Source organism: Rhinatrema bivittatum, chromosome 3 (genome assembly GCF_901001135.1).
Source record: "Rhinatrema bivittatum chromosome 3, aRhiBiv1.1, whole genome shotgun sequence".
In the NCBI taxonomy this organism is placed as follows: domain Eukaryota; kingdom Metazoa; phylum Chordata; class Amphibia; order Gymnophiona; family Rhinatrematidae; genus Rhinatrema; species Rhinatrema bivittatum.
The window spans coordinates 577511130-577525794 of record NC_042617.1 but is presented as its reverse complement, the minus strand read 5'-3'; the positions used below and the strand labels follow the sequence as shown (position 1 = coordinate 577525794).

The following is a 14665-nucleotide window of genomic DNA, read 5'->3' as shown; positions in this document are numbered from 1 at the left end:
TCAATCCTATTTCCTCTAGTCTATTTAAAAGTATGTCATGATTTACGGTGTCGAATGCTGCTGATAGGTCCAGCATCACTAAAATGTAGTGTTTGCCATTGTCAAAACCTCTCATGATGTTGTCTGTTAGTGCTATCAGTAGTGTTTCTGTACTATAGTGTTTTCTAAAGCCATGTTGTGATGGATAAAAGATGTTATTATTCTCTAAGTGCTCCGCTAGTTGCTTTTGTATAGTTTTTTCGATTAATTTGGCAATTAGGGGAAGGTTTGATACAGGTCTGTAATTGCTCAGATTAAGCGGGTCGCTGTTCTTTTTCTTTAAAATTGGTTTAACGATTGCCCCTTTTAGATTATCTGGGATGATTCCTTCCTCTAACGAGAGATTCACTATCTTTGTTACTGTAGGGGATACTGTATTGGCTATTTTTTTTATTTCAGTGGTTGGTATTGAGTCGCATGGATGGGGGGCAGGGTTTAGTTTTCTTAGCATAGACTTAATTTCCATTTCCGATACCATGGAGTCTCTGGAGGACCTGTTTCACATAATATTGATGCTCCAACGACTTTGAGAATACTAGAATATCATTTAGATAAACTATCACATGGGAGAAGAGAAAGTCCCGGAAGATCTAATTTACCATAAATTGGAAGACTGCGAGAATGTTGAACAACCCGAAGGGCATCACGGGTGTTAAAGGCAGTCTTCCACTTGTCGTCCTCTCAAATTCTGATCATGTTGTACGCCCCTCCGAAAATCCAGCTTGGTAAATATTTGCATGACCCAAAGGCAGTCAAAGAGCTCAGAGATGGGAAGAGGATAGCAATTCTTCTTAGTAATAGAGTTAAGATCACGATAATAAATGCAGGAATGTAACAATCTGTCTTTCTTCCCTACGAAAAAGAACCCAGCCCCTGCAGGTGAGGAAGTGGAGTGAATGAAGTCTCTGTCCAAGTTCTCTTTAATATATTTGGTCATAGCCTCTGTTTCAGGGGTAGAGAGAGGGCATACTTTGCCTCTGGTCGAACCTTGCCAGGGACCAAGTCTATGGCACAATCGTAAGAGCAATGAAGCAGCAGGACCTCCGCCTGCTGTTTCTGAAAACATTTGTAAATTTGGTATATTGTAGGGGCACACCCGAGAGCTCTGAGATTACTGTCCGAGCCAAGGCACCAGAGATGACACTTTAGCAAGGCATTGCTCATGGCAGCTAGGACCCAATCTGGTGATTTGCAACAAGGTCTAACCGAAGTGAGACTAATGTAGCATGAACCACGGTAGGTACATTGACTGCCTTGGGCAATACGTAGAGATTGATTTGATCTCCATGCAGGATCCCTGTTTGCATGGTCAGGGTTACTGTGGCTTTTGTAACATGTCTGGGCAAGGGTTCTCCAGAAATGGAGGAAATCGAGAGCAGGGTGTCCAAGGGAACAGTTGAAATGCAGTAGTATTGAACTAGAGCATCATGGATAAAGCTGTCTCCAGCACCGGTATTTAGAAAGGCAAGAGTGTCAACAAACATGCTTCCAATAGGCATATTGGTACTAGCAGTTGTGCATGGATGACCTGGGTGACCTCTCCCACCAGGCCTAGGTCCTTGAATTTCTCGGCGTTTTCGGGCAGCGACTTGCAAAATGCCCAGATGCAGAATAGTATAAGCACAGGTTATGGTTACGGTGCTTCTGCTTGTCCTCTGCTGATAGCTTGAAGTGATCCACCTGCATAGCTTCTACTGGTGTAAGTCTCAGCTCTGGGGGAGAGCAGGAGATTATAAAATGCTGTAAATTTGGGGTGGCGAGCTGAGCCTCTTTCTCTGGTCCATTCCTGAAACATACGGCTAGGCTAATCAGGCCTTCCAAGGTATCTGGCAACTTCCAGATAGCCAGCTCATCTTTAATGCGCTCTGAGTCCTTGTCTGAAAATCACAATCAGGCTGTCACTGCCCCACTGAAGTTCAGAGGCCAGAGTGCGTAAGTGCACTGTGTACTTTCCCACAGACCAGGAGCCTTGCCTAATCTGTAGGATTTCAACTCCTTGGAAGCGGTGCAACCGGGCTCATCGAAGCACATCAGGTCCCCCAAGAGCAGATTATCCCTTTCCAAAATGGGTAAGGCCGAAACCACAGCAGTGCCGCTCAAGAAGGAAAGAATACAAGTCATCTTAACTCGGTCTGACAGAAACAAGAGTGCCTACAATTTGAACTGCATCCGACATTGGTTGAGAAAGCCTCTACATTTTAGTGGATCTCCATCGTAACTTGAGAGGCAGAGGCAGGTGGAGCGTGGGAGTAGCAGGTCACGTGATGGGTGCGGGAGCCAAAGCCAGAGCAGGCCGGGCAATAATGCACTAAAGATATCTGGCCATAGTGTTAAGCTGATCCTGCTGTTGCTGAGCTGGTGTGCTAAACTGATGATAGAGGAGTCTTCAGGTAAGTCCTCTGACCTCATGGCCTCAGCAAACTGTGAAGGGCAGTGGTGGTGGTGTGAGCCCTTTGTGCTGCAGTCTAGTTGATGCAGTCTCGAGTACGAACCCATGAGTGAATATGGTGAATATGCCCTGTAGTGGGACAGTCTGGAGCTTTACCTATATCAGCCGTCTCCCCCACAGATTGAGCCCTTGGGTTTTGGCAGCTGACAGGATTTAGGCAGTTCCCTAGGGCTGTGAAGAGAACTAGAGTCCAAAGGCACACTGGGGTTAGGGCAGGTAGCAGACTAATGGAGTCAGAGACAGGCCATGGTCTGGGCAGGCAGCTAGCAAGAGTGCTCAGGTCCAGGCAAGGGGTCAGGTCCAGGGGGCAGCAAGCAATTGTGGTCAGGTCCAAGCAAGAGGTAAAGATCCAGAGAGTCAGGCCAAGGGTAGATGAAGACACTGGACAAGACGGAAAGGGCAAGGCAAGGCTGGATAGAGAAGACTGGACAAAGCAAGACTGGATGAGGGAAGGATGAAAGGCAATTCTGTATGCGGCAAGGCTAGATTACAAGGCTGGAAGGCAATCCGGAACCCAGGAACCGAACTCTAGGCAACACGAACTATAAGGCAGGAGGTAAGGATGTATAGGCTTGACCGGCTTATATATTGAGAAAGTCCTGACATCACTGAGAGGTGCCAAAGGCCAATTCCCACCGTGGGGCCTTTAAAGGAAGGACATGTGAATTCACCTAGGAAGCTGTGCAGCGCCTAATGAGGCTGGGGTAATGGTGGTATTCCTGTACCGTCTTGTCTCCGGGGCAGCATCCTAGCCACGAAGGAGCAGCATCAGAGTTGTATGGAGGACTGGGGCTGGCACAGATATGGCAGTGTCTGGGGTAGGTGCAGCAGCTCACGGAGCCGACTCGTGAGCCGTGAATCTTAACATTTTCTCTGACACCATGAATTTTGCAAATTTTCTGGATTTTCTGATTCCCTCTGTGATTTTGTTATTTTGGTGCTAGTTGGAGAAGTCTCTTGGTCTGGGTAAAACGTTTGCCTTAAAAATGACTTTCTTAACCATATAAAAGTCACACTTTTAAGCTTTCCGACATATGTAATATTGGAAAAAAATTATATAAAAAAATCGATGTCCAGCCGACTATTCATAGGCACAATAAGTCTCCAAAAATGGGAGAGAAATGAATCAAATTTGGCATGCAGGAAGAAAATGTGAATACTTTCGAGGAATTTGAAAACCAGAAACACTGGATCAGTATGGTCAAAGAACTGAGCCTCCCAAAAAAAAATCCCCATTGCTTTCTATGGGAAACCGTTCGAGCTGTGGAAAGTTGAATAATGATCCTTTTCAAAAGCCTTCTCTCCCCATCCCCTTCTCCTCCCCAGCAACACTGACAAAGAGAGACAGAGAAAAATAATGGAGGCAACAAAAAATTTCTCATTACATTTTTTAGTGCGCACTAGATTAAGTATTCGCACATTAGTTTAGCAGGCACATATTCAACGGCATACGCTCATTCCACAGACTTGACGTTTGCCTGTTATAGTTCTCTCCATTTAGTTTTAGTTTTAATGCGCTGCTCTGTTACGCTGCATTATTTGTTCTCTGGAAACCGATGTGATGTTCCCAACGAATGTCGGTATATAAAAAGGTTAAATAAATAAAATAAAATCAATATGCACATATTTGGTTTAGTGCACAGTCCAAAAAAATTGGGGGCACAGTAACTGAAAGAAACGAGAGCACATCCCTAGCCGGCATAGGATGGCACCAAAAAAAGTAACTCAATACAAAAAAAGGAGGATATATGAAGTTCTCTTTTATAATTGTTTAAAATACTAAATTGAAAAACCTTATCAACTATTTATATAGGAACAAATACCATCAGTAGTAGTGCAAATGGACTATAATCCATCGCCTCTCGCCACGCAATGGGCCCCAGGCGAATTCAGCATTTATTTCAAGCACTTAGTATACAATCATTTGGTATTGTTCCTAATATTTATTCCACAATATTTAATATTTATCTACTAAAAATTTTTTAAATTTTTATTTAAAGTTTATCCCAAAAACCCAAAAAAACTTATTCATTTATGTAGTTCTAAAATATAGATCAATTATTTCCTAGCATAAATTAACTGTCCACCGTCATTCAGTTTGTTCAATCATTGACATCCTGGAACAAAATCCTAGGATCAAATATACTTAGCCCCACTGTTGATGTATTTTTTCTCAAATTGTCCCGACATGGGCCATGTTTCGACTGTTTCCAGTCTTCCTCAGGGGATACTTAGCATGTTGTAATCACGATTTCAAAACCAGTTTCTGTTATTCTGCCTTGCCAGCGCTAGTCAGTTAATTTGACAGTATTACTAATGCCCATTCCTTTTCATGCATTCGGCCGAGGCGCCATTAATGCATGAAATTAACTGACTAGCGCTGGCAAGGCAGAATAACAGAAACTGGTTTTGAAATCGTGATTACAACATGCTAAGTATCCCCTGAGGAAGACTGGAAACAGTCGAAACATGGCCCATGTCGGGACAATTTGAGAAAAAATACATCAACAGTGGGGCTAAGTATATTTGATCCTAGGATTTTGTTCCAGGATGTCAATGATTGAACAAACTGAATGACGGTGGACAGTTAATTTATGCTAGGAAATAATTGATCTATATTTTAGAACTACATAAATGAATAAGTTTTTTTGGGTTTTTGGGATAAACTTTAAATAAAAATTTAAAAAATTTTTAGTAGATAAATATTAAATATTGTGGAATAAATATTAGGAACAATACCAAATGATTGTATACTAAGTGCTTGAAATAAATGCTGAATTCGCCTGGGGCCCATTGCGTGGCGAGAGGCGATGGATTATAGTCCATTTGCACTACTACTGATGGTATTTGTTCCTATATAAATCGTTGATAAGGTTTTTCAATTTAGTATTTTAAACAATTATAAAAGAGAACTTCATATATCCTCCTTTTTTTGTATTGAGTAAATTCGTGAGTGAGGATCTTCAGCTTCTGTGGATTGACCAAAAAAAGTAAAACATGGCAATTTACATTGGTAAACCAGATTCAATGTAAACAGACAAATACTCAGGAAAAAGCAAAGAGAACCTTAAATTCACTTTAAATTTAGTATTTTCAGTAGTCTTGATAGATTAAATGGGAAGCGGCAAACATGGGAGAACCACAGCATGAAATGGACTGAACTACAATCTGAGATAAAGGGAACATCGCTTAATTTTGAAATACACCGCTATCTGAAGTACTAGGGGAATGCTACACACGCTATACGCAAACTGATTAATGGCTTTAAAAAAATCCTGGGCACCTTTTAATTATTTCCTTAGTTGTGGCTACAGGAAACCACTTTTCATCAGAGCAAGAAGTACAGTGCAATAATCATTAATTAAAGCAGGGCATACCTCCAAGTCACTGTCAGGCGGGGGTGATGGATTATTCTTCCTACCCCTTCCCCGGGTCTTAGACCCAGAACTCCTACACGTCCTCTCATCAAGGTCCTTAATTGGTGTTGAGGGGCTCTGCACTGTCTCAAATTCTCCTGCAAATAAAATCAGAGGCACAAAGTGCTCTTTAAAAATGGAACAGTCTGATTGCATTGTACAGACAGCAAAAGACAGGACATGCAAATAACACTGCAAATGTAATAAGTATCCGGTGGGGGTAATTTTGAAACCCTGAGCGGGTCTTGCAGGCTCGTGGGGATATCGTCCCCGAGGGCCTGCAAGCACATTTTCAATGGGAAATGCCCGGCAAAGTTTCCCTTTGAAAATAGAGGGGGCTGGCCGGGCCGCGGTACTAACGGATCTGTGCACTTTGCACCTGCTTTGCAGCCAGGACAAAGTTGTGACGCTTAAAGGATGCGTGGGGATTTTAAAATGAAAACCCTGGTGCATTACTGGTGGGCTCCACCATCCAGAGGGAGGGGAAGTTTCAGGCCCCCATTTTGTCAGAGTAACTGCTTAGTGACGCTCATTTGAAAAATATCTTCCTTGTCATGGAATTCTATTAAAAAAGAAAGTTTATTCATTTACCAAGGGCATAACTGAAAAACACATTCTTTCTTATCTTTTATCCATTTTCAGAAGGACTTCCTTAATCCTCCCTAACTGACAGCTATTTCCTTTCTTCTTAAGGAAAATGAGTGGGTTGTTCTGCTACGACCCAGTCAAATGGAGGATCTATAATAGAAGGGGGTCTCATGTATGGTGAAATATTTTTGTCCTATCATTTACTCAGGCCAGATTATATGGGGGCCCATATTCAGTTGGTCATTTAGTGGATTAGTTATCTGGCTAAAAATTGCCGGATAACTTGTCCAGTATATTCAGCGGGATAAACATATATACTTATTTAAAGTTATCCGGCTAATAGATGGATAACTTCGACCCTAAATGGCCATTGGTTGAATATGACCGGTTAGGCTTAAAGTTATGCAACCTCATGTGGCAAGATAACTAGCTACTTACCTGGATATCTTCAGAGATATCTTCAGAGATATCCGAGTACGTAGCACACCTTTATTTAAAAAAAAAAAAAAAAGCACCAAGTCATGGGCTCGTGGCCTGATCCCCCCCCACCACATATTTCTACCCCCATCCTCTTCCCCGCTGCCAAAAAAAATGTGCCGCAATGTCCAAAAGTCCAATGTAAAGTGAAAAAATACGAGCGCCGCTGTCCTGGGCCTTCAGCTCTGCCCCCCAACAAAAAATGGGTACTTTACCCTTCTGCCCCCCCTTTACAATCAGCCACAACCCCCCTTCCCAGGCAGAAACCCTTCCACCCACCCGATACCTTCTACATCTGCCCCCTCGTCCGGCCGCTTCCAGCTTTACCTAGGGAATAAGGCTGAACGTAACATACTGTACGCTTCCAGCGTTATTCCCTAAGTAACGTACTATGTGCTTCCAGCAGTATTACCTAACGTAATGTACTGTACGCTTCCAGCGTTATTCCCTAACATACTCTACTGTACGCTTCCAGCAGTATTACCTAACGTAATGTACTGTACGCTTCCAGCGTTATTCCCTAAGTAACGTACTATGTGCTTCCAGCAGTATTACCTAACGTAATGTACTGTACACTTCCAGCGTTATTCCCTAACATACTCTACTGTACGCTTCCAGCAGTATTACCTAACGTAATGTACTGTACACTTCCAGCGTTATTCCCTAACATACTCTACTGTACGCTTCCAGCAGTATTACCTAACGTAATGTACTGTACACTTCCAGCGTTATTCCCTAACATACTCTACTGTACGCTTCCAGCAGTATTACCTAACGTAATGTACTGTACACTTCCAGCGTTATTCCCTAACATACTCTACTGTACGCTTCCAGCAGTATTACCTAACGTAATGTACTGTACACTTCCAGCGTTATTCCCTAACATACTCTACTGTACGCTTCCAGCAGTATTACCTAACGTAATGTACTGTACACTTCCAGCGTTATTCCCTAACATACTCTACTGTACGCTTCCAGCAGTATTACCTAACGTAATGTACTGTACACTTCCAGCGTTATTCCCTAACATACTCTACTGTACGCTTCCAGCAGTATTACCTAACGTAATGTACTGTACACTTCCAGCGTTATTCCCTAACATACTCTACTGTACGCTTCAGCAGTATTACCTAACGTAATGTACTGTACACTTCCAGCGTTATTCCCTAACATACTCTACTGTACGCTTCAGCAGTATTACCTAACATAATGTACTGTACACTTCCAGCGTTATTCCCTAACATACTCTACTGTACGCCTCCAGCAGTATTACCTAAGTAACGTAGCATACTGTCTGCTTCCGACGTTTTTCCCTAAGTAACGTAACGTACTGTCCGTTTCCAGCATTATTCCCTAAGTAACGCTGGAAGCGGCTGGGATCGCATTGCAGAGCGATCCCGGTAGGATGAGGGGGCAGATGTAGAAGGTAACGAGTGAGTGGAAGGGAGTCTGCCTGCAAGTGTGTGTGGGGGGTGTGTGGCTGATTGTGTGTGGGGTGGGGGGGGGGCAGAAGAGGTAAAGTACACATATTTTCACGGGGAGGGGGCGGGGCTGGAGGCCCACGCCGGCAGCGCTTGGCTTTTTTCAATTTACATTGGCTTTTGGACATTGCAGCAGATTGTTTTGTCAGCGGGGGATAGGGTGGGGGTAGAAATGTGGGGCTCGGGTTAGGAGGCCCGTGACTCGGTGCTCTTCTTTTTTTTTTTTTTAAATAAACGTGTGCTACTTACCTGGATATCCCTGGAACTCCTGCCTAGAACGCCCCTTTTATATCCCGCTATAATTTAGCTGGATAACTGGCTGGAATTGCCGTATTAGCCATTTGCACGGATAACGTTTCAGTTATCCATCTAAAAAGATTAAATGAGCATGGAGCAAGAAATACATGTTTTTGACAAAAATATACAAAGATGCAGGATGAAATTATGGAGAAGAACAGTAATAATAATTACAACTTTTCTTTTGGTTTTCTAACCGCTGAAGTGGTAACATTTATTATGTATCTGTAAAATGTACAATGGACCATAACAAACCAGTGCTTGAGGTGAGGAACATTCAGAAATACTCAGGAAAAAACATTTGTTTAAATGAATATAAAAAATGTGAGGCTATAAACACATTTGGGGTATCCCAAACTATTCTTGGCTACTCAATAGGTTTTCTCTTAATTTTTCTTAGCATTTACAATAACAGAACATGAGAATAATTTGATTCTTAAAGTTCCAGTATTTGTGCTAGATTCTAGAAAAATTCCTTTAAAATAAGAACATAAGAACATACAGGTCTATCCAGTACCGAGCGGTAAGAAGAGCTGCGTTAGTGCCTACGGCACCCGCGGTTACCGCCCGCACAGTGCAGCTCACCTACCGCTCGATCCTGAACACTAGTTTTATTTAAATGTAAACCGCGTCCAAAAAGCCTTAGGCCCGCGCAACCCATTTTACTGGATAGAGAGCCTATACAGGATCCTGGGTGCGCGGGCCTAAGGCTTCACGCCACGCTGGTATCTGTCATTTCAAATGTCATTTGAAATGACAGATACCAGGAAGCGAAAAAAGCAAAAAGTAAGTCGCTTCACCGCTTCACTCTTCCCTCCTCCCGGAGCAGGGCGCGAAAAGCAGCCTTGCTCCGGGAGGAGGGAAGCGGCGAAGCGACTTACTTCTTGCTTTTGGTTTTTTTTGCTTCGCCGCTGTCAGTGTCTTCCCTGCCTCTTGGAGCAGGGCGCGAAAAGCAGCCTTGCTCCGGGAGGAGGAGAGAAGAGACACGGACAGCGGCGAAGCGAAAAAAAACCAAAAGCAATTTTGGTTTTTTTTCAAAAAGCTAAAAGTAAGTTGCTTCGCTGTCCGTGTCTCTTCTTCCCTCCTCCCGGAGCAAGGCTGCTTTTCGCGCCCTGCTCCGGGAGGAGGGGAGAAGAGATGACAGCGGTGAAGCGAAAAAACCAAAAGGGGACCCGACCCGACTTACTTTTTGCAGCCGTCCGGCATCGCTGCTCCCCCGCCTCGCAGGGCATCGTTGCTCCCCTGCCTCGTCCGGGAAGATGGCTGCCAGCACGGGGGAAAGCGGCCCCTGTGCATTCAATTGGCTGCCGTGACGCCAAACGTCGTGACGTCACGTCTTGAGCAGCCAATTGAATGCACAGGGGCCGCTTTCCCCCGTGCTGGCAGCCATCTTCCCGGACGAGGCAGGGGAGCAACGATGCCCTGCGAGGCGGGGGAGCAGCGATGCCGGACGGCTGCAAAAGTAAGTCGGGTCAGGTCCCCTTTTGGTTTTTTCGCTTCGCCGCTGTCATCTCTTCTCCCCTCCTCCCGGAGCAGGGCGCGAAAAGCAGCCTTGCTCCGGGAGGAGGGAAGAAGAGACACGGACAGTGAAGCAACTTACTTTTAGCTTTTTGAAAAAAACCCAAAATTGCTTTTGGTTTTTTTTCGCTTCGCCGCTGTCAGTGTCCCCCCTCCTCCCGGAGCAAGGCTGAAAAAGCAGCTCCGGGAGGAGGGAAGAACTGAAGCGGCGAAGCAACTTACTTGCACGGGGGAAAGCGGTCTCCGTGGCAGCCCCAGTCCTCTCCCCTCCTCCCGAAGCCAAAAAAAAAAGCGAAAAAAACGTTGCAGCCCCCCTCCGGACATCGGAGGGGGGCTGCAACGTTTTTTTCGCTTTTTTTTTTGGCTTCGGGAGCAGGGGAGAGGACTGGGGCTGCCACGGAGACCGGCACCCATGATCGCGGCCGGGGCAGGTGAGCGGGGGCTGGGGGAAAGCTTGCCATCTACCCTTACCCCTGCCTCTACCGCCTGGGTCAGGGTAGGCGGTAAGTTTGCAGGTTAAACGCGTGACAAAACGGCAGGGAAAACTAGCGATAGTCGGGGCGCGGGTTACGGGATGCTAGGGAATAGCTAATTCGCTCGTTTGCATGCAATATCGAGCTAATTCGCTCGTTTGCATGCAATATACATGCCGCGGGCGGAAGGGGTTGCCTGGGGAATTTAGGATGCGGTAGGAGTAGGTTAAAGGGGATTCGGGATCGCAGGAAGGGCTAACGCGGCCGGAACGTGAGTAAAAAGTGGCTTAGGAGCAGGGTAAACGCGGCCGCACTTTACAGGATAGGCCTGATAATGTGCAGTTGAATTTAATTTAGGGGTAGATTTTATAAATGTACGCGCGGGCGTACTTTTGTTCGTGCACCAGGCGCGAACAAAAGTACGCTGGATTTTATAAGATACGAGCGTATCTTATAAAATCCGGGGTTGGCGGGCGCAAGGGGGTGCACATTTGTGCAACCTGCGCGCGCCGAGCCCAGTGCGCGCTGCCTGTTCCCTCCCCTCACCTTCCCCTCCCTTCCCCTACCTAACCCACCCCCCGGCCCTATCTAAACCCCCCCTACCTTTGTTGGCAGATTTACACCTGCGGAAAGCAGGTGTAAATCTGCGCGCGCCAGCGGGCTGCTGGTGCGCCATCACCCGACCCGGGGGCTGGTCTGGAGGCCTCGACCACGCCCCCGGGCCGGTGCCACGCCCCCGGGCCTGCCCTCGAAACACCGCGTCACTCGCGTCACGCCCCCCGACGCATCCTGGGGCTTGCGTGTGCTGCCGAGCCTATGCAAAATAGGCTCAGCGCGCGCAGGGGGGGTTTGGGGTAGGTTTTCGGGGGGTACGCACGTACCCCTTTGAAAATCTACCCCTTAATGTGCAGTTGAATTTAATTTATGGACCAGTTTTCCATATAGCCTGGGTACGGGCTAAAAACTAAGGTGTGCATTTTTCTAAGAGTTACGTGCACGGAAATGGCATATACAATGTGTAGGTGAAGCCTTCGCCAGCAAATGCATGAGCGAGAAAGGTGAGCGTGTTTGGGATGTGTTTGCAGCTGTGCACGTATGTTACTATTTCAGAAACCACGTAAACACGAACATAATCGGCGGCATAAAAATAAATTTAGTGCATCTATGTTACGCGCCAGGTTCAAACTTGAATAGTCTTTTTCGACCAGATGTTTGGCAGGCTGGCTTCTTAGAAAGAATAGATATGGCAGCAGGCTAGGAAGAGAGGCAGAGGGGATGGGGAGGGGCTAAGTGGCAAACCCTTGCCCAGAACAGTGTATGTTATAATGAAAAATGTGTCCAGGAGTTTCATGCAGAGCTTTGGGGGAACCTTTCTTTGCATGGCACAGCATTTCTGAGAGTGGTGTGAGTGGGACAGACTGGGAGGGAGGGGAGTGTCACTGGGACAGATTGGGCCATACTGGGAGGGAAGGGGAGTGTCACTGGGACAGACTGGGCCATTCTGGGAAAGGAAGAGTGAGTGTCAACGGGACAGACTGGGCCACACTGGGAGGGGAGTGAGTGGTGAAGAATCAAAATAACTCCAATAAACTTATGATGCTCATGGTACAATGGTTGAGGAGGAAGAGAGAACAGAGGAGAAGGAGATACCCCTTACAGAGAGTACACAGGACCAGGGCACAGTTTTGTGATCTGTCAGAGGAGCAAGTCTTGTGCAGGTTCAGGTCCAACAAGGAAACCATAGTGTACCTGTGCCATCAGTTAGAGCAGGACCTGTGCCCTTCCACCTGCAGGGTCCACGCACTGCAAGTCATTACCACCCTGGCGTTTTTGGCCACCGGCACCTTCCATACGCCTCTAGGGATCAAGCTGGAATAAGCCAGTCTGCCACCTCTGTATGTATTGATCAGTTCCTGGCTGTGTTTCTCAGGAAAGCACATCACTACATATTTTATCCTTGGAGTAGAGAGCAATAACAAAAACATATGCCTGATTTCTACCAAACTGCAGGTTTCCCCTCTGCCTTGGGGACTATTGCTTGCACTCTCATCCCTATAAGGGTACCGGGGGCCAATTAGGTCACCTACTGCAACCACAAGGGCTTCCACTCCCTAAACATGCCGGTGTTAAGAGATGCCAAAGAGATCATCATGGACTTTTGAGTCCAGGTTTCTGACATCCTGTCACGATGCCTCCCCCTCTCATTGTTAGGAATTCATGATTAGTTTCAGGAAGGGCACAGCTCTAGGGGCTGCTTTCTAGATAGGAATGCAGTTCTCACTATCACCACAGAGCAACCAACCTCTTCTCGTTCCGTTCCCTCACATCTAGGTAGAATTACAGAACTGGCCCAGAGGCCTGCCCCTACCTTAACCAGGGAACTGCCCGGCTGCCTAACACTAAGGGATATCTTACTCTGCTCCGCTTTGCCATTTCCCCTTAAGGTAACCGAGGACAACCACTCAAAACCTGGCTCAAGATCCTGCTAGCTGACCCACAAACTGCAGCAGAAGCTTGCAGCAACGGAGCCCACCGGCAGAACAGGGCAGTCACTGAGACAGCCTGGATCTACTCAAAACACATTTCCACTGCCTGGGCAGATCTGGGGGGTGCCTTCTCTACAACTCCACTAAGGTCTGTGAGATGTTTTGAGCCTCCTGCATGCTACGTAACCTGGCCAAAACCCGATGCCTGCCTCTTCCATCTTCATCTGCATGAAGATGAGGCGGCACATGATCTGAGCAATGAAGAATGGCATGAGATACATCACCAGCAGGCTGACAGGAAAGGAACCCTCTGATACAAAGATATTTTCAATGGAAAAGGTGCATTCATTTACAATCGTGATATTAGTGCATAAAAAATAAAATGTCAAGGCTTCTTTGGGCCAATGCAACCCTGATATTTAAAAAGGGCTTCAATGGTAATCCGGGAAACTATAGACCGGTAGGCCTGACTTCGGTGCCGAGAAAAACCATGGAAAATGTTATAAAGAATAAAATCGCAAAACATTTATAGATAGTCATGGGTTAATGGGACAAACGAGCATGGATTTACCCAAGAGAAGTCCTGCCTCACAAATCTCCTACATTTTTTTGAAGGGGTTAATAAACATGTGGATAAAGGTGAACCGGTAGATGTAGTGTATTTGGATTTTCAGAAGGCGTCTGACAAAGTCCCACATGAGAGGTTTCTAAGATAACTTAAAAAGGTATGGGATAGGAGGCGATGTCCTTTTGTGAATTGCAAACTGGCTAAAAGACAGGAAACAGAGAGTAGGATTAAATGGTCTGTTTATACAGTGGAAAAGGGTAAACAGTGGAGTGCCTCAGGGATCTTTACTTGGACCAGAGCTTTTTAGTATATTTATAAATGATCTGGAAAGGGGTATGACAAATGAGGTGATCAGATTTGCGGATGACACAAAATTATGCAAACTAGTTAAATCTCAAGCGGATTGTGATAAATTGCAGGAAGACCTGGTGAGACTGGAAGATTGGGCTTCCAAATGGCAGATGAAATTTAACGAGGACAAGTGGAAAGTGATGCATATAGGGAAAAATAACCCTTGCTGTAGTTAAGAACATAAGAAAATGCCATACTGGATCAGACCAAGGGTCCATCAAGCCCAGCATCCTGTTTCCAACAGTGGCCAATCCAGGCCATAAGAACCTGGCAAGTACCCAAAAACTAAGTCTATTCCATGTTACCATTGCTAATGGCAGTGGCTATTCTCTAAGTGAACTTAATAGCAGGTAATAGATTTCTCCTCCAAGAACTTATCCAATCCTTTTTTAAACCCAGCTATACTAACTGCACTAACCACATCCTCTGGCAACAAATTCCAAAGTTTAACTGTGCATTGAGTAAAAAAGAACTTTCTCCGATTAGTTTTAAATGTGCCCCATGCTAACTTCATGGAGTGCC

The 14665-nt window shown here is 45.6% G+C and overlaps 1 protein-coding gene across 14 annotated transcripts in view; it reads right to left on the bottom strand.

Annotated features, from left to right (window-relative positions):
- The window catches only part of LOC115088383 (eyes absent homolog 4-like), a 545124-nt gene that overhangs the window by 65137 nt on the left and 465322 nt on the right, over positions 1-14665 (bottom strand). For all 14 annotated transcript variants that reach the window (XM_029596587.1, XM_029596586.1, XM_029596590.1 and 11 more), the window contains one exon: positions 5866-6002. In XM_029596587.1, coding sequence (XP_029452447.1) covers positions 5866-6002 — 137 coding nt within the window. The remainder of the gene's footprint in view (positions 1-5865; positions 6003-14665) is intronic.